The following is a 27985-nucleotide window of genomic DNA, read 5'->3' as shown; positions in this document are numbered from 1 at the left end:
AAAAAAAAAAACTTTAACACATTCTCAACAGAGTAAATATATTATAAGTATACACAAACAAATAGCATTGTTTAAAAGTTAAGCTAGCTTCTTGCTTTGCTATATTATGATATATAGCACGAGGAATAAAAATGTAGGTAAAATTTGAGGAGGGGCAGAATAATAAAATGAGCAAAAGCTGAACCAGGCTGAAAATAAAAATGAAATAACTCACAAACCTTTACACGTTTACATTATGTGGTGAAATAGTAATGTCAAAAGACGTTCTACACATATTTTCCCGTGATACAATATAAATTATTTAAAAACGGGAGCAATGAGTATTTTAATAATAGTATAAATGTTTAATTTTACTGGGACGACATGGTCTAAATATATATATATATAAATATATATTAATAAAAAAAAAAAAAAAAATATGTTGTCCTAAAATTTTAATCATTGACCACAAGAAAATTGATGGACTTTAATAGGAAAACAAACAAGGGGGTTTATTCCTTCTTCTTTGTCTCTGGATTCTTTTTTCCGATTGGAATAGCTGCTCGAACTCTGTAATAAAATTATAAAAATAATTAAAACACAATATAAATTACTGCTATTAAAACTATACTTGTACTTGTATTTCTTATCTTGTATATAAAATGAATGTATAGTATCATACATTTTGCCTGTATTCTTTTCAGGTATTTTTTTTTATTATTATTATTGTTGGAGGGAGGGTGATAATATTTTAATTTTAAAACGAGTTAAAAAGTATAATAAAATATTAATTTAGAAATGTTTTTTCACTATTTTTTTAAATAAAATTAGTACATTGATAAAAACTAACAAGAAAACATAGATAATGGTCTTAATAATAGTCCAATTAACACCTATACTAATTTTAAGACCAATAAAATTAATTATGTTGTACTGAATTATGAGTTTTTGAAATAGAAACAATAAATACAGATGTACTTTCTTTAGTGCTTTACATATTGTTACACATAATAATAAAAAAACCTACTTGTTAGTCAATTCAGCAATCTTGCTTCTAACTACTTCAATATTTTGATCAATTTGAGTCTTATTGTTCTCATAAACTTTGGGTAGTGTGAACAGGGCAATAAATCCTGAAAAAAAAAATGAATTAAATAATTTATCTATATAATATACAAAAAAAATATAAGTACCAATAATTATGAGTGTAAGGCCGTTGAACAAAGCGCCAACATATGTCAACACCCAGAGAATACCAAAGAATTTGGCAGAATCGACCAAGTCTTCAGCAAGTAACAAGCGACGAAGTTCAACCAATACGGCATTGATGTGCACAACAGCTAATTTGCACAGTTCTTCAGCTTTTTCCTGTGGTAGCCTGATGTCCAAGTCAAGATATTCTCTATAAAATACAAACAAATAAATATAATACAATTGATGACAATTATTATTGATTAGTTTTTGGAATGGACGACTCACTGGAATGGGTGACTTTCATTAGTTTTATTTACTGTCTGTAGAGCAGTTTTATACAGACGTAAAAGAATGCATCCAGATTGTATGAACATAGCCAGATAAGCAACTACGCTAATCAGTGACATATATGCGAACGACAGCAATACGACTAGCGTAGCACCAAAAACAATGCCCGATGATACAGGATCTCTCCAATATACCAAAGCTTCAACTGTAAACAAATTCAAAATTAACAATTAATAAATTATTATTATGTTCATAGGTAATACTAATATCATTACAATAGTTTGACTATCTTTATGATAATTGACTAAATGATAATATTCACATATTAACAGAAGTATTATATTGTATTATTTTTGGCATAATATTTAATATTAATTATATTTGGGAAATATTTTAACTCATCAAAATGCGCGTATTTATAAAATAGAATTTAAGAGTACTCGTATTACAATAATATTTATAAATTGAACATAGACACATAGCAAGCGCTTTTGATTTTCATTATTGTATGATATAATATAAGATGCAGTACACAAACATTTAATAACGCATAGCTCCATTCATAACTTTTACCTTACTTTGGGCTCGCTCGCCAGCTGTACCAAAATTGTCATACAATATTGTACACAAATTTACCAAGTAGTAAAACGTAGAAAAAATTAAATAGGTCAACTTCTAGCTTTTGACCTCAAACAATATTATCATTCAGTTACTAAGACCAAAGAAAACATATTTAATAGTACCTAAATTCATCGACTTGATGTACATAAATTTTAATGGATCAATAACAACCAACAGGTAAATAGTCTATGGAAGACACCACAGTAAAAAACAAGGGTGAATCGCTAAGATGTTTACAAAACTTCGACGTCAGGCCAATACAATTTACTGTCAAACCACATCAAACGAATTAAATTAATACAGCGTCGAACCGAACAAACAGGTAAATCCAAAAACATCTGTATAATATTGGTTTGACGTTAGGAATGGATACGAGTGGGTTAGGTTTGGACGGGTCGGCTTGGATCCGCGAACGTGGACAAAATTTGTCGATTCCACATCACCACCGCCGCCACCAAGAGAACCACCACCACTACCAACCACAATCCGGAGAGACGATGGCGTTTCGGTTCAACAATTACCCGCGTAACTGTAAAAACTAAAAATCGCCGATTCAACAAATACACACGTCAAATAATTCTCAAGCGAACTCATTTCAGATTGCCGGAGGGGGAAGAAAGCCAGAGGGGAAACAGCGGACCGTGTAACAAGTCGAAACGGCCACGTTACCGGAATGAATTTGAAAAAAATCACAAACACGAAGAGAACAAAATTAAAAACAAAGAAAATACAGAGCGTTTTTCGCGTTTCGTCGTCGCAGTGTGTAATATGACACCCGTCTTACGATTCTTGAAATGAGCGATCGATCAGGGACTGACCATATGCGAGCTCTACGCAAGTCCCTCGGACACCGTCAAGCGAACACATACCTGGTCCCCTTTCGGGCAACGGGGCGGTGGGAGCGGAATAGCTGCTGTTTGACCTGCTGTTGTACTTCTTGGGCGCCATTGCTTTGAGACGGCGGCGAAGATGGAACGGTGCGAAACGAAACGGGGTTGCCGCGTCTGAGGGTTAAGGAAAACGGAAAACAACGAACGTTGACTTCGTGTATCTCTCTAACTGTTATGTTATCGAATATTATAAAAATATACGATATTATACGTTTGCCGTACGATGTACACGACACTGACTACTGAATACTGCAGAGCGCACACGTCTGAACAAACACACACTGTACGCGGACGATGGATGAGATCTTTGTCGGAGGCCCGCGCTGGCAGACACGCACCACAGCGACGGCAACAACGGCAAGACGACGGATTCCACGTTGCAGCAGCCCCCCTCCCACCAAAACGATGTCCATGACAGCAGCAGCAGCAGCTGTGCACCGCCACCGTTGTTCCATCGTCCCACCAACGACGTCGTATTCGTCGTCGTCGTCGTCGTTGTACGTACAACAATAACCGCCGCCGCCGCCGCTGACTATAGTTCCACATGTGCGTGTCGCGTCCGCCACGACAGCGACGAATATCAGTACGTGGTACACGCGTCCGAGTACGATCGACCGTCATCAACACCCGCGCCAATAATAATAATAATTAAAAATTATTATTATAACTATTTATTTACGGGCTCGCGATTAATTTCGCAGCACTCCGGGCAGGTGTTTACAACGACATAGTACGGCGGTCGGTCTTCCGACACGGCGCGTGACAATATGATTGAAATTAAAATCGGTCACGATACACCACTGAAATGAATATGATTTTAAGTGTACTCATGGCAATAAAAAAGGCGACATAGTTGTCACGTAATGTTTACGGCCGCGGTCGTATTATGAGATTATAACGACGAACACTCGACGGTGTTGTTGTGTAGATAAAACATATGACATTGAACCATACATTGTTAACGTTAATATTTTAACATGTACACTGGCGACACGTAACCTTACTGGTCTACTACAACCCCAAAACTTGTTTCAAAGTTATAATTAACACTTTTTGGTTTTCCACGGTACGCACAATAACTCCCGGTAAAGATTAGTGTTTGATTGATTAACGGTTTATAAAAACATTATACAACCATACAATAACAAGGGCAGTGGTAAAATCTTCCATGTCGACATTAAGTTATGTGAAGTACCTACCTACCTACTGTACATTGTATTCAACATTTATCACAAAATTAGTAGTTTAAAGTTATATAGTCTACTAAAACAGTCTACTTATAAAACTTGAATTTTGAATGTTCATATTATTATTAATATTAAGTTATGATTTAATTATAACGTACAAGCAAAGTCCATAACTAAGTCAGAAAAATTTAATTATCTCAGAGTACATTCAATACCTTCAGGGTAGTTAATTCGGGAAATTATAATTTCCCGACATAAGAAGACAACAACGTACTTAGTCTTAAAGTAAACCAAAATGACAGTTCCTAAAGATATATATCGTTTTCAATGTTTCCATAAAGCTTTTAGATCTTCAGCTACACTACACCTATACACGAAAATTTTAATTAATGGATTATTGGACGGAACACAAATGTTTCCAAAATTAATTCAAAACAAGTCTTTTTAACTAAATACTAATATACAAATATAAATAGAGGAAAACGTTAAATAAACTAATAACTATCAGTGTCGGTCTTAAATTTCGGTGAGATATTGTTGCAGATTAAAATATAATAGTCAAGGCCAAAATGACACGAGGAATACGTCATAATTTGTATATCTTCTCTTATACTAATATGCATTAAACCTTACACAATTAGAGTATAATTTTCATTTCGAATTTTATTTAACTCGTAAAACTATTTTATGAAAATTTTTAGAACGTGCTACACTATTTACTAAGTTTTTATACACATAATAATGGTTCATTTTTCAAAATTGTTTTTTAAAATTCAAAACAAGATGTACCAATTTACATAATTAAAGCAGAGTTAAATTTTTTTTCAACATAGAGTTGGATGTTTTTTTGGTAAAAAGATTATGTGTATGATTAAATAAACATGTCTGATTGAAACAGTCTTAAATTGAGAATTTAAATTTCTGGTTATTTATATTTTATTAAGAATAATTCACAAATAATACAATTTATATATTTTATTAAACTAAACTTAATCATATTCATCATATCCTTTAATTCTTAAATATTCTTTTCTTTTTATTTAGATAACAAATGTAAAATGATTTAATTAATAACTAAACATGATGCATACAGCCATACAGGGACGTAAATTGTGATAAAAGTAAATAGGTGTAAAAATAAAAATAAAATACAAATTACCCATCCTGCACTTCGTAAAATTAAACATTATAATAAAAACGCACATACATTAAAACACTAAATACAATGAGGTTATTAAATTGGATTTTTTAAAAGATTCAAATATACTAGAATACTAAATTATATATTAAATAATTTAAAATGTTCATATTTCAGTGACTATTTAAACGATATACGTGATGGAGTATAACTATTACATAAAATATAGATCAAATATGACGTTTTTAAATATTTCATCACAGAAATCATGGCCATTGAATGAATATCTCTATGCATATACATTTAGAAATATTGTTAAAAATAGAAACTAGGGTCACCGTCTGGAATGAGTCAAGCTAACATTAATAATGGCCACCAAATCTAGCTCATCAAAGCATAAAATATTACCTGTTCAAAATGTATTTTATTCTACGATAAGTACGATATTATACAATTAATAATTACATAATAAGCTAATGAATGTAGTGTTAGTTTATAAACAAATTTAAATATGAATAAGAAAATTAATCCTAATTAAAAATTAAGAAAAAAAATGTATACAAAATATAATTATTCAAAATTTTAAGTGTTAATACTTGATTTATTAAAGATCTTTACTTATTAGTAAATATGTATAGCGTGTGCGATATTAAATTTTAAAGCAATAAGAATCATTACATATGAAAACAGTGAAGAACAATTGACAGATAGTAATTATGTTACATTTCTAGGGGATTGGAAGTGAATTGGATTGAATCTTTGTCTAACACACGCAACACAGGTTTATACTTTTATAGACATGTTCTATTTCAAAAATACCGATTGATATAATGAAGCGATAAGAAATCTGAAAACAGATTTGAATTTGGCATAAAGTTTTTTTGAGATCGACTTCACCACATTTTTAATTTTAATTTTTAACTTCTACAAAAACTAAAATATGTCAATTGTTTAATTACTCTTTTTTTAATATTAAGTTTTCAGGATTTTATGGGGATAAAACCAAAACTGTAGGAAAGAGTCGATGAGATGACAAATTCACATCTGTCCAGAATTCATATCGCTTCATTATATCAGGGATTTTATCAAACGGTACGTTAGGTATAGAACACGTCTTTGTGAAGTTTTTATTTACGTTCGAGAAAAATACTGAGAGAATTAAAAATGAATCTTTCTAAATACTTCAATATACCAACATTATAGATTTCTATTTTTCTAAAGAATCCCTTTAAACGAGGAAATAAAAATGACCAAGTCAAAAAAAGATAAAAATTTGTAATTGATAAGTTATTTTTTATATAGTTTCATTCATAATATAAAACAATATCAAATAATTAAGAATTAATTGTAAACTAAATCCGTTTAAATAAATATCATATAATAAAATTTTAATATTATTTTCATACTCTTAACGAAGTTGAGATAAACTTTGACATGTATTTAAGATGACAATCGGGTTATTTAATAATATCAATATAATAAAACGTGTAATTAATCAACATTCAATAAATGATTCAGTGTGTAATTTAATAACCTTTAGGAATATAAGAAATCTTAGTAATCTAGTCGATACTTGAGAGGAGGGAAGAATTAAAAACTCAAAACTTAATAATTCCCTGGAATTTTCAAAATAATCGGGAAGATTTGTCCATTATTTTAAATTTATTAAACAATCTACGTATTTACTATTTTGTACAATAATCTTAATTGATTACAAGGTTTTTACAAAATGCTTGATAGAAGAAGTTGCTCACTAATGACACTTCTGAATTGAAAGCAATGAAATAGATAGAGTAAGAGTAAGTTGAAACAGAATTTTATTTTTAATCTTTTATCTTAAGCGGGTGTCGGAGCATTGGTTTGGTATAAGTGATTTACTTTAATATTTGAGTGGTCAAACAGTGAGTTGTAGTAACGTGAATATGGGATTTGATTATTTGAACTCGCCCGCCATTAATTTACAATTTCTCAGATCAACATACATGACTAGAAATTGAAATATATTGTTCATTGTCGGATACATGCCGAATTAATAACGAAAATCTGTTGGAAATATATGTTCAGATATTTCGGATGACTATGTTTCTGATTTTATTTCGTAAGCGGTAACAAAATCGCATGTTAGCGATAATGTCTAAAAATAAAATATTTCCTTCAATGTTATGATTTTAATTAACTGATAATGAGAAAATGCTTATAACCAGTAAGTTATAAATAACTACATGTAATTTATTGTTATAGTATCAGACTTAAAAACAAGTTGTACTAAAAAATATTACCTATTAAACAATATACAATAAAATAATTATCTTTCATCGAGAACACGAAAGACAAAATGATAAATGCTAGAACCTATGAATTATGATATAATATAAATAGTAAAATATAATATTGCATTAAATGATAAAACCAATATATTGGGCGCACTCTATGTGACAAAAAATGCACTATGCTCAGAACTGTGTATAAACTAACCGTTTATTGGGCAGAGGGCATATTATACAATTTAGTTTAATTCAATAACTATTATAAATATAAGTATTTTTTAATTTAAAATAATTTATTCAAAAATTAAAATATTAAAAATCTATCTGATCAATATATAGGAAATATTCTTCTTTATAAAATTCATTATAATAGATGCCTTTGCCCTAAACTAAACCAAAGAGTTGTAATCGTGGAAATACGAAGTATCTTTGTTACTATATTATGTGGGATATGGACAGAGAAACCTGGTGTGGCGGCCCCTTATGTAAACTATAATATAATTGAATTATCAGTTGGTTCGTCAACTGTAACTAACTTGTTATTACACACACATCTATGATAAGATGCAGCTAGAAAAATTTAGAAAATATTGCAGCTATATAATTTATAGTTGACATTAATAAATTATGTTGTTACGTAACAATGCCCATGCAAAATGGGTAGGAAGAATCAAGAAATACGATCCTATACGTTGAAACGGTGTAAGTCATAAGAAAAAGATGGGTCTCATTAATGTTTAAAAAAAATGAAATCTTGCTTTCTTGAAAAAGCCAGAGGTACTAATAAAATGGGTAAGAATGAGCAACGTTTAGGTCACTATTTGGTTTCTGTCACAGCGCCATGCCTCTTTATTATATTATCTAAATAATAACCATTCAGCATAGAACTATACTCTTGGATCACGTTGGTGTGTGTGTGATATGTGAATTACTCATTGCAGTATTATAAGCGATGATCAAAGAGTCTAAAAAACACACCTGTTGAATGTTGGACCCTATAATATATATTTTATCATAGGTATGCATTGTTATGAAATCAACTGGCAACTGCGTATCAATTATTGAGAACGTCCATCGTATTTTCTTTAATTCGTTCATTTATTAATATAAATTGCTTCTTTTTAATCAATCGCGTATAAGTATAATTATATGAAATAAAATATATTCAATACCACTTGTTCTGAACATCTTAAAACGCAAACATTAATTCTAAACATGTGGTAATAATAAAGGTTATGCATATATTTGAACTAGATAATGCTTAATGTTTGTAATTTAGAATATGAAATACAAAGTTTTTATACAAGTTCTACTTATATAATTTAACTATTATGTTGTGACTTTTGATGACATAACACAAAAACAACACACTGTTGTTCTTTTCCCTCTGGTATTTAACTTTAAATTATTATATTAATATTTTTTGAAGCCAGGCATATAATAATTAGTTAATAATTTAATATTAACGAATAATAATTGATATATTATTAATAAGCAATTTTTTCTTAGCTTGTACAAGTTATGTAATAACGATAACCGAACACGATAAAAAATAAATTGTAACCAATACATATCCCATAATATAATTTATATAATTCGTATTTCGCACGGTAACCCGGGCAAGTGTAGTTATTGAAATCGATGTAAACGCTAGTAAACCAAATTACTTCCATTAATTGCCTTTGGACAGGCGACAAATCTGAAGGTTATAATATAATTAAAAAAATAAATACTGTACTGTTAATAGTGTTTAGCGAAATAGCAACAAATAACGAATACGACTTTTATCGATAGTAGTGAGATTTGACGATAAACATTCGACTACTAGAGTAAAAATAATACGATAAAGGCAATAATTTTAACTCTGTTTAAATCGAATTGCCGACATCCGTATGAATAAAAAAATTAAAAATACAACTACGAGCCATTCCCTCTCGACTATGTGATATACATAATAATATCAAAAACCAACGCCTACGGAGGAGAGAAGAAAAAATAACCAAACGGTTGTTTCGCTCTAAACTGGAGGAACGCGTCATAGTCTTTAATTATTTTCGCGCGCGCGCGTTACTACACGAATACTTACATTTCTCCCTCTTGGAACCCATTGTGACTTTATTTTGAAAAAAAAAAAGATTAATATCAATGAAACGCACTCGGAAGATTGCTTAACGTTTGGCGAAAAAAAAAAACAAAAAAAAAAAAAAAACTGTTACAATTGCAGAGTTTTCACCGTGCGGTCGCCGCTCTAATGTTAGCGACACATATCCGGGGGCGCACAAATCGTTTTTCGCGTACCTACGACAACGTCGACGATGAATCTATTTTTACGGCTCGCGATCTAATTATACCGTTAAGCTAGAAAACGAGCGGATTTTTTTTTTTTATCACGGAGACCGGGCACTGCACGTAATACTGTAATAGACAGACGGCGACGACTGTTGCAGTGGTTGGCTGTAACAATGAATGACAGCGGCGGCGGTTACGAGTACGACGACGGCGGTAGAAAACGAACGGACGAACGAACACGAGGAATAATGACGATGACTGATGATGACGAAAATAATAATACAAAAACTCAATGCACTATAATATTATCGAGCTTCGCGGCGCAATAAAAACTAACGGCGGAGAGCAGACCAGCCTGCATTCGGTTGTATTACGATAATAATAATAATAATACGTTATTGGCGGCAAACGCGATCAATAGGACGAGGGAGCCCGCCACAGGATACGGCGCTGAGGGGTAAAGCGGCAGGACGAAGAGGCGAAAAAAAAAGAAAAATAAACCAGCTGACGACCCGTCGACAAAATATCTGGCCGATGCGACGGCGCGGAGTTTAAGGGTGGGGAGGGGACGCCGCCGACAATAGAAGCAGCTGCAGCTCGTGTGGCCTATAAATTATTATAGTACTCGTATGTAGTCTTTAAATGTCATCCTATGATAAGTCTGCCACCGCCGCTGTTATATTATAATATTATTATTATTATTATTCGGATAGACGAGCGTGTGTCGCTTACATTTCAATAATATTACATTATGCACTTAGCGTGACCGTTCACTCGACTCGACACGGTTACCGAACATCGACAAGGTTATACGAGTTTTCACGTGAATTGAAAGCTCAACCCAACCCAACTGCGCGCATGGCGTTTATTACATTGGCCGAAAAACGGAGAATTTTGGGATGGAAGTCATAAATTTGACATTCCGTATTCCAATTATAGAATAGAAGGGGTTCATGCGAAATTTAAACAACCCTAAAAAGGTCGTTATGTCAGGAGGTAGCGAAAATTTAGAGGGCCAATCCCCCCACAAATCAGCACATTCGTAAAAATAGAACATCGTATTTTTCAGTATTTTTTGGCCAACAAAATTTGGGCTTTAGTACGATGTGCGTATTGATGGTTTTTAATAGGTTGATGATCGATAATAAATTTAGATTCGTGTATCAGAATTGCCCGGAAAATAATAATAAATAGTACTCCAAAAATTTATAAATTGATAAACGGCCAAAATAAATATTCTTGGAAACTGTTTTAAAATTTATTGAATTCATACACAATTACGTAATACACGTAATATAATTTTAAATAACTATTAACTTTAGATGAAAAATAAAATAAAATTCTGAAATATATATATATATATAAGATAATACCACTATTATAAATGTTCTAATGAGAATTTTTAAACCATAATATCCATGTAATACCTATGAGTAAATACATAAAATAATTAGATTGGGATTATCGGTCAGGATCTCTCAGATTTCTAAGTCAGTATAAAAATTAATAATTCTAAAAAATATATTTTGCATTCTGTATTAATTTTTTTATACAATAAGTAAATTTAGTTATTTTATTTTTTTAAATAATTTAGATTATACGGTATATTTTACGAAAATATAAAAAAAACAACACGAGGACAAACTCCCACTAGTATAGGAACCCTCAAACTTTTTTTCTAGAATGGAGGTTTCAAAAGATTCTAATTTTTTTCATAGTATGACTAGCTTACTTCACGTTGGTAACTATAGTTATTTTTAAAAAACAAAATTAAGTTAAATAACTATAGCAAAAATAATGTAATATTAGTACATAACACTATTATGATAAAAACTTATGTTTAATTTATACATAATAAATAAACCTAATACCTAAAATATTTTTTATTAATAATATAACATACCTTTTGGTGGTAATTTCTCAGGGTTAAACCATTTATCTGCAAGAAAAAAATACATATATTTTTAATCAAAAAATACAAAATACCTGTGATTATATTAGTTTTACACACAAATTTTTAAATTCTATAGTAGAAACTACAGATGATTCATTTTTGTACTTAACACGTGTTTCGTAAATAGTATCATTCGTGTAACCATAACTAGCACATGTAATAGCTAGTATACAATTACACGTAAACAAGTTATTTGATCCAATTTATAGGTACCTACACTGACTACTTTTAATTAGAAGTGACCTACCTATAATTGGAAAACATTTTATAAAATACAAAATACATAATATATAAATATTATATCAATGAACGGTAGTAAAAAATAATTTGTAATATTTAGTTACATTTTTTTCAAAAACAATTAAAATAGTTGAAATATTAATGAATTTAATAAAATACATAAATTATAACTCACTAAGCCAAATCATAGTATTCAAAAAAATTTTTACAGGAGCTACTACGTCAAAATTGTCTTCTTTTTCTGTATGAGAATTCATATTTTAAAAAATAAAAATCTACTAATTATAAAATTAGTCAAACACTATGTATAGAAAACCAAAAAAATTAATTATTTAAATGTTAACTTATTAGAAATAATAGTAATAGTTATAGTTGGTAATTATTTCAAGTCAAATATTTATAATCTTGAATTATTATAAACTAATTTTTAAACTATTAAACATCGGAATTTCGGAATACTTCAAGCAAGCGACGACAAATAATGGACAATGGATAATGATTGAATTGCACGCGTTCATAAGATAGAACCAGTCGTACAGGTAAATAATATCAAATATCCAATAGTAAATATGCGTTAGCGCTTGTCAAGATTATTATTAGTTATTACAAAATCGATAATATTCTCCCACATTCATGGATATAAATAAACAAAAACGTAAACAGAAAATTAAAAGGACATTCTACGAATAGGCAATAACCACAAGATGTGCTGTTTCCGTCTTACGATATACTATATTTTAAGTTTAGAATAGTCTAAACATATAATTATAATTAAAAATCTATTATATATTGTGTAATATCTATTTTACTCTTTAAAGTGAATTTATTATCAAATTTAAAGCTAAGAATTTCATTCAGTGCACCTAATACTTTTTTTAGATCTCTATTTTGATTTTGAATCAAGTTACCATTAGGTATGATCATTTAAAATTTATATTAACTTATATAAGTTAAATTTCATCGTGGGAAAAATTTTAATAATTCATGTAATAAATATGCGGATAGCGAATCTACGTGAAATATTTAAAATAAATGATAAAATGTATTATGATTAAATTTTAACTGCAATAGAGTTATTAAATAACTAATACAAATGTTAATTAGGTGTCACTATTCAATCTATTATATTTGATACTAAAAATATGTACTTTTAATTTTTTATACATACAAGTACATAACACATACCTACTATACAATATTAATAAATAAGTATTATATTATTAATATTAATGTCTATAATGAAAGCTTTTCTGTAAAATTTAATAAAAAAATACACAATAATGAAAATATTAATACATAATAAATACATTATTTTTGAATCGGTAATTAGTAATACACTAAAGACTAATACTGATTCACAAAATACTAGATGTCAAACGTCAATAATGATATTATGCAATCATTTGAATATTCAAAACATTTATTAATAATAACATCATTCTATGCTATGTAATATGCTTAATATAATACGAATCGTCAAATAGTGCCTAGTGATCTTTTGTATTTTAGTTACTGACTTGTCCACGTTTTAAATAATACATGTTTGTGTATTTAAGTGATTTAGTATGGAATATCGTATTTTTTTATCTTGTGAGTCTTAAAAACTAACATTTTGATAATTCAGTAAGTAATTTAAAATTATATTTGTATTTAACTTAAAGTATATTAAAAAAAACTTGGTAAACAGTTATATTATAATAACTAGTACTTATTAAGTACTTAACTTATACAATTACCTACTTATTTAATGATTTAGTGTTCAGTATACTACTATAATTTCATAAAATTTATAAAGTATTAATTATTTCCATCTACTAGTATGTAAGCTGCCAAACCAAATGTAAAAAAAAGTTATGATATTTGAAATTAAAAATATAAAAATTATAATTATATGGAAGTTAAAATATAATTTACATGGTATATTCGTAGATAGTAAATACTATTCTAAAATATATAAACTAAATATTATAAGAAATGATAATACAATTCTAGATAAAAATTGCGTTGTTCATATCTAAGAAATTTTATAAATAAATAAATTCATGAGTAGAGTAAGACAACTAAGCCAAAGCTTGAATCCCAAATGACTAATAAATGACAAATAATCTTAGTAACAAATTTACCATATTAATATTAAAACCAAAATTAATTAAATTATAAAAAATATATTTAAATTTACATTAAAAAATAAATTGTATGACATCTTTATTCTTATAATAAACTACATAAAAGTAGTATTGGTAATATTTAATTTAAAATAAATGGCTGTGTCATTAGAGGGGCACAATAATTTATGATTTAATGACTCATTATAATAGAATAGAAAGATCAAAAGATTATAGGTTATTGGTCAACATTGAAATATTCTATAAAATTCAAGTTAATATTTTCAGGCGGCAGTTATATTAATACTTAATAATACAAGTAAGAATAGTAATCAATCATAGAGTCATTAAATATCTTTGTATCAAAAATATATAATGTATTAATAACAAAATATAACTAAATGTAAAATTTTTAATACTACATTCCATTAAAAAATAAATTTTAATATATATATATATATATATATTGATAGTTTAGACAATATGGAAACTAAATTCATAATGTTCATCACTCATCACAATGTATTTTTCTTCTAATGTTGATACTTATATTATTTACAGTTTGATGTTTATACTCAGGTTTGGGTGGCCATTGGGAGGGGGGCACATGTCAAGGACCACTTAATCCCTTGGAAAATCATATTAAATTATAACTTAATAAATATTACTATAATATTATTACCTATAGGCTATAGTGACTTTGATATCATAAAATAAATTATTTAACTATACTCTGTCCAGCAAGAGAACGCGCCACAAACCGACCAAAATCAGTTATTCTGTGCATTCATTGATACCCAGCCATAAATAAACCAGTTTTGATAGCATGACATGGAGGGATGCGCAGAATCGGCACGTTCTCTCGCTGGACAGACATTAGAATTTAAAAAAAAAATAGTTAAGACAATAATACACACAGTATTTTATATGTTTTTAGTAATAATTAGAAAAGATAATAAATAAAAATTTCTTTTAATTTCCTAATAAACTTTTATAGTTACTAATTTACTTATCAATGAAATATACATCAGTTACATATACCTATAAAAAAAATGTTTAAGTTGTCTAAAAATTATAGTTATATACGAATTATATGGCAACCTAAATTAAATTAAATTAAAAATAATTATCACATTAAATTAGTGTTGTGTAATTTTAAATAAAAAATTTGCACAAAAATATTAACTTCTCTTTATCCAAATCAACTTGTTCAAGTTAGGCTAATGTACCCTTTTTTACTAGCTATACAATCACAAAAAATAGTATTTTATCATTAAAATTGAAACTATTATCTATGATCATATTAAAATCTCTTAATCTTACCTAGTCCAATTCTACAAAATAGTTCATCAGGTCCAATCTTTATATCACATACATCCCCTTCATCAGAATCTTTCTTAGTTGACACCTCGGTTGACACATTTGGAATGACTTCTGGAATATCTAAAATTTTTACTTTGGATTGTACAGTAGTATCCACAGGTTCATTATCTTGAATGATTACTGTTTTAGTAGTATCTGTAATCAAGGGTTCAGATTTTTCAGAAGATACTAATTCTCCTACTTTTGGAGTTTCTATTTGTGGAAGAGTTCCAAGATCCTCATTTTTTTTATAATACACTGGATCGTTTTCAAATAAATTATCTTTCTCTTCGTCAGATATGTTTGTATCTTCAGATTCTTCCTTAACATCATGAACAGTTTTAGACTCCTGGTCGATTACTTCATAGGTATTTTCAAGCGAAGGTGATTTTTCAGCATTAATTACTTTCTCTGTTACAATGTAAAGGTCATCATCAATAGCATTTTCATATTTGTGTTTTAACTCTTCAGATAACACTCCATCATCAGTGTCTGAGTAAATATTCTTCTGATCGTTTTCTGTTACATCGGTTTCTAAATCCAGTAATTTCTGATTTTCCATCGTTTAATTATTGTTAGATGTATAATAAACAATTAAAGCCGGTTTTTAAATAATAGGATAGAATACAGTCTTTAGACAAATTATTGATAAATCTACAAAGGAACTATGAATTAATACTGAGTTTTTAATTGTTAGTATAAAAGTAAGACTAGACAAATTGCGTAAAATTTGGTGTATAAAATATCAAAAAATATATTTACTCCCTAAGAACCTACGTTCATACAACATACCAGCTGATATGATAACTGAGCAGTGGACAATCAATAAGAAGTTTGAAACCTAGCTCATCGAAGACTGCAATGCACTATACAGGATTACAACTGTCAAAAATTATTTTACTAGCCACAAACAAAAATAAAAAATAAAAAAATGGTACATTTTTAATATTTAAGCAATAATTAATAACCTATTTACTAAACTTGGTGACTAAGCTAATAACTACAATTTTTGTTATTCATGCCATATTTGTCAGTCTATTTTGCATAAATAATAAAGATCTTTATTATTCTTTATTAATTATTATTTACCCACAATAACACACGATCAAAATATGTTTAGAAATTTTCATATACGGCTAACCTGCATGAAATGAATCGTTATAATTTGAAATAGTTTATGATTTTACTATCACAGTTCCTAAAATTGATAAGCAAAATAATGACGAATTAAATGTAGAGTAATAATTACTCCATAAAAATAATGATTTGTCATAAACTCGTTAATACCTATAATTTATATTGTATAGTATGTTATTACTATACACTATAGTTCAAAATGCCAGATTGCCATGTGAATTATGTTCATAGTTAATAATTCATTTTTTTTTTAAATTTCTATTTAAATTCCTATTATAAATTTAAAAATGATAATAAAATTACAGAGTAAGACAAGAATAAAACTATAATAAGGTATAAACTCTTCATAAATAAATAATTTAGGTCATTTAGGAAGATTAGAATAAGAATCTAGCATACAAACTACAATATCATGTAATGCATATTATTAAATTATTATATTTTTCAGTTTAATTTTCAAAACTATCTCTTATGCTTCAAGTGCATATAATTAATTCAAACTTTTAGAAAAATAAGTGCATTCACTGGTAAAAAAATAATGGCACCAGTTTTAACTAAATCATACCTTGATTACCCAAAGTTAAAAGGATCTCTAGAAAAGGTAAAACATAATCTTTGTTTCATTTATATATAATTTAAAAATAAAATGATTTAAATGAATTAGGAAGGTAGATATTTATAAGTTGTAAAAACAGTCCATTTATTTTGTTTTGTAAGCATTTAGAATACAAATTAATTTGCTATTGTAACTCATTATTTTAAAATATGAAATCTATTGTTTTTTTATTAATACCTACAGTATAATTTATTTATTTCAGAAAACAAGTCTTAATAATTTAGATAGTATGAAAGAATCATATGAGAAAATGCCATTATATACATCAATTATGGCATCTTTAGGATTTTATTTTTTGATTTTTATTGGACTCATAAATCATATCATTTTTACTCCTAAAGTAGCTACTGAAAAAAATCGAAAGGTAAAAATGAATTTATTAATATGTTTTATAAAAATTACTATACATTAATACATTTAGGGATATCCACCATTGTACAATAAATTTGATAGCATATTTTTAAGATATGTTTTTCGACGAGTTAAAGACTGTTTTAATCGAGTAGTTTGTGGTGTACCAGGTGCAAAAATTGATATCATTGATAGAGTAACTCATGATAGTTGTTGGTCATTCGAGTAAGAATATTTTATTATAATTTATTTTTAACTACTATTGTTTAAATAAGTAATAAAATTAAATATATTTCAGGCTTTTGGACACAAAATCTGCTTTTCTTAATTTAGGTTCATATAATTACTTAGGTTTTGCTCAGAATAAAGGTCCGTGTGCAGATGATACTAAAGACATAATAAAGAAATATGGTTGGGCAGTTGGTAGTTCGCGTCAGGAACTTGGAACCAACCATCTTCATTTAGAGCTCGAACAACTAACAGCTGAATTCTTAGGTGTTGAGGATGCTATAGTATTTGGTATGGGATTTGCCACTAATGCTCTGAATTTGCCTGCCATCATAAATTCTGAGTGCTTAGTACTAAGTGATGAATATAATCATGCATCTGTTATTTTGGGGATACGACTGTCTGGAGCCACATCTGTAGTATTTAAACATAATGGTATTTTAAATAAATATTTATAAAATTTATAGTTTAAAAACATTATTTGGTTATCAACAAATTTTATTTAATGCATTTTACCAAAACGTGTCAGGTTTTGGTTTGGTTGCTACGTGAACTTGACTGCCTGAGATGGTTCAAACAGTTTCAAATTAAGAAAATTATAAAACAGTACAAAATATTTATAAATTATAATAATTGTATTCTTAAAATCTATTTAAAACTTAATAACTATATCATTATTAATAATAAATATTTTTGTTTTAATTTTTTTTAGATATTAAACATTTAGAACATTTAATAAGACAAAATATTGTTTCTGGTCAACCGAAAACCCAAAAACCTTGGGAAAAAATGTTTATTGTAACTGAAGGCATTTTCAGCATGGAAGGATCAATTACAAACCTTCCAGATATAATTGCAATTAAAAAAAAATATAATGTATTTATGAGTTATCTTAATTATTATTAAATGTATTTTATTTACATTATACATTTTAGGTTTATTTATATGTTGATGAAGCTCATAGTGTTGGAGCCTTAGGACCAAATGGTCGAGGTATATTCGATTATTATAATTGTAATCCAAAAGATGTTGATATATTAATGGGCACATTCAGTAAATCTTTCGGTTCAGCTGGAGGGTATATAGCTGGCAGTAAAGTATATATAAATTATCATTATAATTAATATGATTTATACTTACATTAGTTACTAATATTTAATATTCGTGTTAAAATTTACTTTTTGTCCTGATGACTGTTAAAGGTTTTAATTGACTATTTGAGAGTTAATAGTCATGCTTCATGTTACGCTACTTCTATGGCACCACCTATAGCTCAAATAGTTATAACATCTATGTCAATGATAATGGGAAAAAAACACGGAGAAGAAGGTAGAAAACGGATTATCCAACTTGCAAGTAATGTCAAATATTTCCGAAGGAAACTTAAGGCCTTAGGTTGTGTAGTATATGGAAATGATGACTCTCCTGTCATTCCTATGTTGGTATATATGATAGCCAAAGTTGGGTAAGTATAATAATACTGTTATTTTTGACAAAATATAATATGTTTCATAAATAACTGTATAGTAATTCTTATTTATTTTAGAGCAACAGTCAGAGAGTTCAATAAATTTAATATAGCTACGGTTGGTGTTGGTTTTCCAGCTACTCCATTACTTGAAGGAAGAATTCGTTTTTGTATGTCAGCTGCTTTGTCTAAAGAACAACTCGATGAAGTAATTATATATTATGTATAATAAGTATGCACTTTAAAACATAGATCAGTTGTTTATGACACTATTGCAATTGCATATTTATCTTTAATATTTCTTGCATTCAAATTAATTTTATTAATTTTAAAGAATGTGCAAAAGTTTTTCCTTCATATTACGATTAAATATTTATTTTGATAATTTTTTCTTCAGAATATAATATTATTATTTCTGTTATATTAATATTTCGAGTATCTTTTTAAGATTTTCATCTATTTTGCATTTTTTTTAAATTTTATTGAAATCTACGCAACAAAAATCAGATGACAATGTCTGATCACAAATGATACCTAAAACAAGAAATCTAATTTTAGTTATCATTATTTTTACTTATTTGTTTTTAAATTTCTTTTTTTTAGATTCCTAAAAATACAAAAAAAATAATTATAAAAAGTGTTTATTTATGCTATTGAAATCTAAAAATTAATAATTAAATTTAATAATGAACAACATATTTAATTAATTGATAATATTAGTAATAAATAGATATACTAACTAACAGTGATATAATTATGAATTTGCTCTGGGGGAGGGAGAACTAATTTTTTTTTGTAGTAAATTTAACTTTATTACTTACAAAATAAAATAAAAAAACTTTAAAATCTATTAAGAACACAATTATTTATAATATTATATAGTTTATAGTTGGATTACTAATAAATAATAAATATTAAAAAATATGATTAAAATGGCCCTTAATTATGTGCCTGCTAACCAAAATATGATATAAAAAGCATGTAAAAATATTAAAAAGAATAAAACTATTACAATTTAGTACAATATTAAACATAAAATTTCATTTTATTTATTAATTATAATTTAAAATAATATGTACCTATAATTATAAATAATTATTAAAGTATACTTATTTGTGTTTATAGGTTCTTGAAGCCACAGAAAAAGTAATGAATAAAATGGGTTTGTGTTATTCAAGAAAACCTAAATCTAATGAACAAATATTGTATGAGAATCCATATTAGTTTAATGATAACTAATTTTATTTTTGTATTTACCATTGTGTACATTTATTATATATATATATACAGGGTGATTCTTTTATCATAAAACACTCATTATTTCAAAAAGTAATCATGTTTTTGAAAACATTTTTCTACACAGTTTCAAGTTGTTTTAAAAGACTACGTTTTAATTAAAAAACTATATTTTTAAATATTTTTTTAAGTTTTTTATTTTTTTGAATAACAACATAGAGTTTTAATTTCATATTCCATAGCAGAATAATTTTCTGAGTATTTTGATATATAAAAATCAAATTTAGGACTAGTAGTTTATGAGTTATAAGTATTAAAGTTTAGATACGCGGAGTGGAGTGGTACGGGGTTAACCCGCAAAATGTAACTAGAAACTATGTAAAAAAATGTTTTCAAAAACATGAATACTTTTTGAAATACTGAGTGTTTTATGATGAAAGAATCACCCTATATATACTTTAATAATACTCAGGAACAAGTGTGGCTGTTAGGCATGATTTAGCATGTAATTTATTATGTTATCTAATGATTATTAGCATTCATAATGATTTTTTAGTTTTAACACAAAATAAATAAAAAATGATAAGTATTCACATTTTAAATTTAAAAATATATATATATGATATTTAAATCAACAGTGTTTTAGAAATCTTATTTATCTCAATAATACTCGGTATTATTTCGATGAAAATATTTTGTCTATGATAATTTTTTACATGATATCAATTATAATGACACAATTTAAATACGAAAATTGGATCACTTATAAATTTTCTTGGTAATATTCTAAATTATCTTGAAATTATTTAAGCTTAAATTGTCTAATTATTGTGGTAATATACTAATATATAATGTAAAGTATTTAATAAAATAAAAAAAATTAACATGCATTTCAAAATATTTATTTTAATAAATAATATATACTCATGTGTGTAACAAGCAATGTGTATTTATTATTTATATATGTTTTATAACCAAACAAAATGTAAAAAAATCAAAATACAGTTTTAAAAAATCATTCATTATATATAATTAATGAAATTGAGCAATTTAAATATTGTTTAGTATCTAGATACTTATTACAAAAAAAAAAAAATTGAATAAATACACTTGCGTAGTATTTATAATATGTTTATGTTAAATTATGATTCAATGCTAATTGAGTTAATGATAGAAATTAGAATAGTTGAAATTGTTAACAAATAGTCAATTGACTTTTCACATAAAGTTGATAGATACAAACATAACTCTTCATTTGTTTTATCAGTTGAATTCAATATGTAAAAAGCTGTGACAACAACTGCTGCTGCTGTAGTTATTTTGTCATACTCAATGTCTAGTAATTCTAATCTAATAATAGTAAAAACAAGTATCTATAATTTATTTTACAGCATACAATTAAATATTTTAATAGTTAATAATAGTATAAAGTCCTATATTTTTATTTACTTTTCACTGTAAGTATAAATTCTATGTTTTGTCTTTTGATACTGTAGCTGATCATAAAGCTCTTGTTGATAAATATAAACAAAATCTGTTAGCAATAAGCATGTAGAATACAGACTATCCGTAGTAATAAATGGGATCACGTCAATGAAATATTCAACCAACATAAATATTGATGGTTCATTCAACTAAATCAATATAATATTACTAACAAATGTAGATTTATTTTCATTGCAATATTATTTAAAATTTAACCTTATAACCAACTATGCGCAAGACTTTAGCTTCTGAAGAACGAATATTTTTTTTTGTATACATATGCCCAGTTTGCTGTAGTATAACTTTTATATCTTTTAATTTAAGAATCTGTATATTAACATGAACATTTTTATTAAGCTATAAAAACCTATCAATTTTATTATAAAATTCATAATTATTTATTTGATAAATTACATATCATTAAATAAATTAAATTTATAGTCCTTTAATGTAAATTTTCAAATGAAAATTTTAACTATAAATGTAGTTGTTCATAAATTACCAAAGATTGTTGAGCATATTTGGACAGCAATTGCATGCACGAAATAATTCGTAGATAAGATTGTTTCTTACACTGCTTCAAAACTTTCAGCCACTTATTCGAATGACTGCAATAGATTTTCTTATGTTTATGAATGAAATATTCAGATAAAAATCTAAAAATTTCATTGAGTAACTATTATAAAATGTTATTAAAATTAAATCATATTTTTTATTTTTTTAGTAGGTAGGTATTACTTACCTATCATACAACTCAACACATTTGTACTTGACGGTGTTATCCACACCAAATTCATCAGCAAGCTTAAATATAAATTCGACAACTTTTGGTGAAAACGATCTGTGCGGGTAAGTGCCGTTAAAATAAAATGCTTTAAAATTTTGAATGGTTTTCTTGTACAATTTGAACCATTCGACTACATACGTTTCTAAATAATTATATATTTATTAGTTGTTTTGTAATCAATCATTGATGAATCATAAATAAAATACTGCATTACTTTCTCTGTATTCATTATTAATTCTCATCTTGATTACAATAGTATTGAAATATATCATATGTTCAAATTAAATCTAGAGCTTTGGTGTTGCTGTCTATACAATATACCTAATTATTATTTAATGTAAATGTATCTATATTGTACAATATAAGTATTAATATAATATGAAAATGAAAAAACTTTTTAAATCGTACCTCTAAGTTTAAATTTGTTATTATTTAAGCCTATTTTTATACTATTTGAAATTTAGATACTAGGTATATAGTATATACCAAATCGATCTTTTTTATTAGATAACATTTTTCAAAATCGTCTCTGTTATTTTTATCAATTTTAATTATTTAATAATTAAGTATAATTTTTACCATGACGACGACATTGTATCATGGTTCTTACTATGTCCCATGAAAATGAATTATAATCTGTATAAACCAAAAACGTATATAGAAATTTAGAAAACAATTTTAGGAGAGTGATGGTGAGGTATTATGCAAAAAATAATATAGGTTTTGAATACATTTTGGAGGTGGAACTTCCCTATATAAATTCTTACACTAAATAATAAGGCATTGGTATGAATACCTATATATGGTAATCAATAAATAACGACAAAATTTGTTGTATATATACGAAGAAATTATAATTGTACCTTTTAAGTAAAAAAATATTTCAAGTTTTCCACCTTGTCGTTTTTTCCTTGATTCAATATCAATATGGACATATGTATAATGTATACAATATATTATATTAGCTGACTTTATTTTGTATTAATTAGATTGAAATATTGAATATAGACTATAGACTATAGTAGATACTTGGTATATTTTTGAACATTGAATGTGGACCACGTTACGTGGTTCTAACTAATCTTTAAACTAGTTTCTCAAATTGTGGGCCGCGACTCCGCGAGAAGTTTTTTTAATTATTGAATATTTTTGTTTATTTTAGAACTACTCTTTTACAGGCACGGCTCCTAGGGGTGGCTAGGTGGGGCTCTAGCTTTCCCAGCCCCCCACTGAAAAATATGTACGATATATCGTAGTCATAAAACATTATCAATTGAGGAATAAATTGAATTTATTATTAATTATAATAATTAAATTAACGAAGTTTGAACAAAAAACATGTTTGGTCGTTTTATTATGGATTAACCTGTTACTTATTAGTATTGTCTAATAAAGAAAACATTTACTACAATTTCAAATTTCAATAAAATATGTTTTGAAATTTATAAAATAAAAAAATCTTTTATTTATTTATTATTACCTTTATTCAGTACTAATTACTGAAAGAAAATAAACAAACAAAGGTATCCCAAATCATTGCATTAAAGTTGAGTCAAATAAATTCGTCTGTTCATTACTAAACACAATTACTTACACTTATCATATACTTGTAATGTACAATTACAAAAAAACCATAATCATTTATTCACAAAGGTTACATACCTTTGTATGGTACATACCCAAAGTAATAAAGAAATTATAATTTTTGTAAATCATTATTAATACAGTTGTTGAAGGTCTGTGATGTGATTAAATATTTTCTTACATAAGGTACATAAAAAAATATTTGACATTATTCTTAAAACAATTTTAACTATTTAAAAGTTTGTACATACTATCTGTTTAGAGCATAAAATATAAAAACTTGTGTATTATGTTATATGATACGAAAATATTTATATTTTATTTAAACAACTTCATTGATTGTTGAAAAAACCTTAGCCCATGTAAAAAAAATATTTGCCTCACTCTGCCCCCTCCCCGGGAAAAAATTCTAGTGCCGTGCTTGCTCTTTTAGCCTGTATATTTGAAATATTCGTCAAAATTGGTTGAGTAGGTTTCGAGTATAAACTTTTAAGTTTAAACATACAGATATTCTCTTTCGAGAACTTAAAAACAATATATTCAATTTAATATATTTAAAAAAAATTCAATAGCAACGCAATGAAATTTGCATACCGGATTGTCTACACCTCTACACCAATTAAACAAAAAATTATATTTCATTAACCAATGATAATAAATAAATAAAAAAAATAATTATTATAAACATAATTCATGTGAGTTTTCAAGGCTTCAACCCTATTGCAATGCTTGGGGGTTAACAAACGAAGCAAAGAACACTCTTCGCGAGATTCAAGTAATGTGTTTGCAAAATTCGATGTTTATGTAACCGTTGAATAGTTCCATACCTTTATTATGTCTGTTTATACATTCATTTATATGTATAATAAATATGTACAAATATTGTATAATTTACGGCTTATATAAAATAAAATAAAATATTTGCTTTTCCCTACATAATAATTATTATTTCAAATCTATATGGCATAATGTATTTATGCTTGTATTGTTTATAACTTAATAATTTATACCATTTTTTCGTAGATAAAATGTGTTGTTAATTTGTTATTATAGTTACAAGCATAGACCTAAAAAATGGTTACAAGTTGTAGTCACAAACTTACCACAGCACACTATTCTACGTCTACAAAGGTTTTTTTTCTTCATAAAAACATTGGTGCGCCTGCCCGGTTGAAGATAAGTTATCAGTTATCTATCTGACACCATTGTAATACAATTTTATTATTTCGTTATTCGTTACATTATTACAGTTCAGAAAATATAAATTAGAATAACTGAATTAAAAATTAAAATGTCTAATATCTATTCAGCTCATTTGCTCTCGATTTTTAGTTGTCGGTGATCCAGTTTATCAGACAAAAACAGTATAATTATTAATTTATACGATTATCATGAACACCACGATAACACTATAATATTGAAGTGTTGAATAGTTGGGCTGTCGGGATACTACTTACACAAATGACATCATAGGTGGCCATAGCAAATGAAGATAGAATATCTTCATTTTGCGTAGTGGACGAACGAAAAAACAAAATCATCATATGGCTCCTATAAGGGATTTTGATATTTGTTTCACGATGCAAACAGTATCTAAACTACCTATTAAGGTAAAATCAAAATATAGCATTAATACATTTATGTATATATATATATATATATTTATTACATTTATATAACTGCAGTAATATATTTACTTAATAGAGGAATATATTGCAATATATACTCAGTTTATCATTTTTTTTTTCCTTAGTGTTTTGTCAACATGTGATAGCAAGTTGACGGATAAACGATTAAAAATGGTAGACACAAACACCAAGGATGAAGAACCTCTAGTCGAAGACTCTTCAATAATTACATCATTTTCAAAAATTAGTACGGCTCTTTTCTATGCCGCTGCGTCTATGTTAATCACTGTAGTGAATAAATCTGTACTAACTAGTTATGGGTTTCCGTCCTTCCAATTTCTAGCCATTTGCCAAATGTTTATGACAATTTTTGTACTGTTTACAGCCAAAAGTCTTGGAAAACTAAAATTTCCAGATTTAAATAGCCACACATTTAAAGATACGTTTCCAATGCCTCTAATATATTTAGGTAATATGGAGTTTGGTTTAGGCGGTACCAAAGAATTAAGCTTGCCAATGTTCACCATGTTAAGACGTTTCTCTATACTGATAACCATGTTGGGTGAATACTATTTGCTCAACATTAGGCCCAAGTTTTCTGTCAAAATATCGGTTGGCATGATGGTGTCTGGTGCCATTATAGCAGCAAGTAATGACCTAGGATTCAATTTAAACGGATACATGTTTGTACTGTTTAATGATTTCCTGACTGCTGCAAATGGAGTATTCACCAAAAAAAAATTAAACTCCAAAAAAGAAATGGGGAAATATGGACTTATGTATTACTCATCTTTGTTCATGATACCGCCTGCTTTAATACTGTTATATTTTTCGGGCGATCTAGATAAAGTATACAGGTATCTAATTACTCGTTATTTAATTTTTCATTAAAAGCAATCATTATTAAAATATTATTTGTTTTCAGATTCAGTTATTGGTTGCATACACCGTTTTTAATCCAAATTTTCATCTCATCTATAATGGGCTTTATTTTAAATTATAGCATAATGCTATGTACTCAATACAATTCAGCTTTGACAACAACAATTATCGGATGTCTTAAAAATATATTTGTTACCTATATGGGTATGTTTATTGGTGGTGACTATGTGTACACATTGAATAATTTCATTGGTATTAATATCAGTGTTATTGGTAGTCTATTTTATACTTATGTTACATTCAGACCATCTTCACCATCTCAAATTAAGTTGCCAAATACTATAAATGTATAAAACTTTGTTCTATACAATATTGTCTGATTTATATCAAATTAAATTTATTAATTATAATTTATAATACTAGTTACCTTTTAAATTATTGTATTTTATTTTTCATTGTGTATTTTACTTGTATGAGAGCTATATTTGTTACCTTTTAATTATTGTTGGTAATAAATTGTAATATTTTATTAAATTGTGTTTATACGAGAACTAATGTGATTAGAAAATTTAGACTTATTATATAATATGTATATTATATATAAATATATATTTGTTTACAAATAAAAGAATATAAAGATATCTAATTATTATCTAATAACTTAATGAAATATATTATGGTAAGCTACAGATAAACTGGTCTATTAGTCATTTGAGTGATACATATTTTTGCATGCATCAAATAAAAACAAATTTAAATATCAATTCAATTATTTATATATTATAAAAAATATTCCAGATAATTAACTTAACATTAAAGTAAATGAACACAACAACTAAAAGTTAGACCTGCACAAACTATTAAAAATAACAATAATCTCTATTTTATCCCTATAATTTGTATTAATGTCATACAGTAATTAAAGGCTAACATTACATACCTAGATGATTAGAACAATTTTTTTAAGAGGAAAAACCACAAGTTTGTATTATAACCGTATCTTAAACACATAATTAATATACGACATTAAGATTTTCAAACCAAACAGAACTTAACAAATCTTACAATA

The 27985-nt window shown here is 27.2% G+C and overlaps 4 protein-coding genes across 8 annotated transcripts; 2 read left to right on the top strand and 2 right to left on the bottom strand.

Annotated features, from left to right (window-relative positions):
• Positions 1-12: 12 nt before the first annotated feature.
• Positions 13-16076, bottom strand: LOC113560294 (reticulon-1-A-like). 4 transcript variants are annotated; one of them, XM_026966070.1, is made up of 6 exons: positions 15476-16076; positions 11757-11792; positions 1459-1666; positions 1173-1381; positions 1007-1112; positions 13-549 (listed from the first exon to the last, which is right to left on the bottom strand). In XM_026966070.1, exons 1-6 carry the CDS (start codon positions 16074-16076, stop codon positions 492-494), a joined length of 1218 nt encoding a protein of 405 aa, XP_026821871.1. In that variant the 3' UTR covers positions 13-491. The 4 variants fall into 4 exon arrangements, with proteins under 4 accessions (XP_026821871.1, XP_026821873.1, XP_026821875.1 ...); XM_026966072.1 differs by lacking the exon at positions 15476-16076 and adding an exon at positions 12223-12319 and having other exon boundaries at positions 492-549; XM_026966074.1 differs by lacking the exons at positions 11757-11792; positions 15476-16076 and adding an exon at positions 9651-10221 and having other exon boundaries at positions 492-549.
• On the top strand, positions 13528-20671 carry LOC113560293 (serine palmitoyltransferase 2). 2 transcript variants are annotated; one of them, XM_026966068.1, is made up of 10 exons: positions 13528-13670; positions 17100-17252; positions 17470-17631; positions 17689-17843; positions 17917-18281; positions 18559-18722; positions 18782-18943; positions 19049-19311; positions 19393-19522; positions 20440-20671. In XM_026966068.1, the coding sequence occupies exons 2-10, from the start codon at positions 17190-17192 to the stop codon at positions 20536-20538; spliced, it is 1563 nt and encodes a 520-aa protein (XP_026821869.1). In that variant the 5' UTR covers positions 13528-13670; positions 17100-17189; the 3' UTR covers positions 20539-20671. The 2 variants fall into 2 exon arrangements, with proteins under 2 accessions (XP_026821869.1, XP_026821870.1); XM_026966069.1 differs by lacking the exon at positions 13528-13670 and adding an exon at positions 16854-16984.
• A 1021-nt stretch (positions 20672-21692) lies between these two features.
• Positions 21693-23166, bottom strand: LOC113548714. Its single transcript, XM_026949743.1, has 6 exons — positions 23037-23166; positions 22778-22964; positions 22538-22691; positions 22252-22362; positions 22000-22184; positions 21693-21900 (listed from the first exon to the last, which is right to left on the bottom strand). The coding sequence occupies exons 1-6, from the start codon at positions 23092-23094 to the stop codon at positions 21693-21695; spliced, it is 903 nt and encodes a 300-aa protein (XP_026805544.1). The 5' UTR covers positions 23095-23166.
• LOC113547788 (UDP-sugar transporter UST74c-like) lies at positions 22772-27391 on the top strand. Its single transcript, XM_026948287.1, has 5 exons — positions 22772-22884; positions 25460-25613; positions 25739-26016; positions 26160-26891; positions 26960-27391. The coding sequence occupies exons 4-5, from the start codon at positions 26206-26208 to the stop codon at positions 27267-27269; spliced, it is 996 nt and encodes a 331-aa protein (XP_026804088.1). The 5' UTR covers positions 22772-22884; positions 25460-25613; positions 25739-26016; positions 26160-26205; the 3' UTR covers positions 27270-27391.
• Positions 27392-27985: the final 594 nt, after the last annotated feature.

Source organism: Rhopalosiphum maidis, chromosome 4 (genome assembly GCF_003676215.2).
Source record: "Rhopalosiphum maidis isolate BTI-1 chromosome 4, ASM367621v3, whole genome shotgun sequence".
Taxonomy (NCBI): Eukaryota; Metazoa; Arthropoda; class Insecta; order Hemiptera; family Aphididae; genus Rhopalosiphum; species Rhopalosiphum maidis.
The sequence above is the reverse complement of the archived record's forward strand: the minus strand, read 5'-3'. Positions and strand labels throughout refer to the sequence as shown.

Excerpts from the sequence above, each read along its gene's own strand:
- LOC113560294 (XM_026966070.1), bottom strand. The coding sequence starts at position 16,076 with ATGGAAAATCAGAAATTACTGGATTTAGAAACCGATGTAACAGAAAAC. Across the intron at positions 11,793-15,475 it reads ATTTTGTAGAATTGGACTAG|ATAAATGGTTTAACCCTGAG; the intron begins GTAAGATTAAGA and ends TTTTTCTTGCAG. Across the intron at positions 550-1,006 it reads ATTGCTGAATTGACTAACAA|AGTTCGAGCAGCTATTCCAA; the intron begins GTAGGTTTTTTT and ends ATTTTATTACAG.
- LOC113560293 (XM_026966068.1), top strand. The coding sequence starts at position 17,190 with ATGGCACCAGTTTTAACTAAATCATACCTTGATTACCCAAAGTTAAAA. Across the intron at positions 17,844-17,916 it reads GATAGTTGTTGGTCATTCGA|GCTTTTGGACACAAAATCTG; the intron begins GTAAGAATATTT and ends AATATATTTCAG. Across the intron at positions 18,944-19,048 it reads GGTATATAGCTGGCAGTAAA|GTTTTAATTGACTATTTGAG; the intron begins GTATATATAAAT and ends TGACTGTTAAAG.
- LOC113548714 (XM_026949743.1), bottom strand. The coding sequence starts at position 23,094 with ATGATATATTTCAATACTATTGTAATCAAGATGAGAATTAATAATGAA. Across the intron at positions 22,185-22,251 it reads TGCGCATAGTTGGTTATAAG|TTGAATGAACCATCAATATT; the intron begins GTTAAATTTTAA and ends ATATTGATTTAG. Across the intron at positions 21,901-21,999 it reads ATTTATACTTACAGTGAAAA|ATTAGAATTACTAGACATTG; the intron begins GTAAATAAAAAT and ends TACTATTATTAG.
- LOC113547788 (XM_026948287.1), top strand. The coding sequence starts at position 26,206 with ATGGTAGACACAAACACCAAGGATGAAGAACCTCTAGTCGAAGACTCT. Across the intron at positions 26,892-26,959 it reads GATCTAGATAAAGTATACAG|ATTCAGTTATTGGTTGCATA; the intron begins GTATCTAATTAC and ends ATTTGTTTTCAG.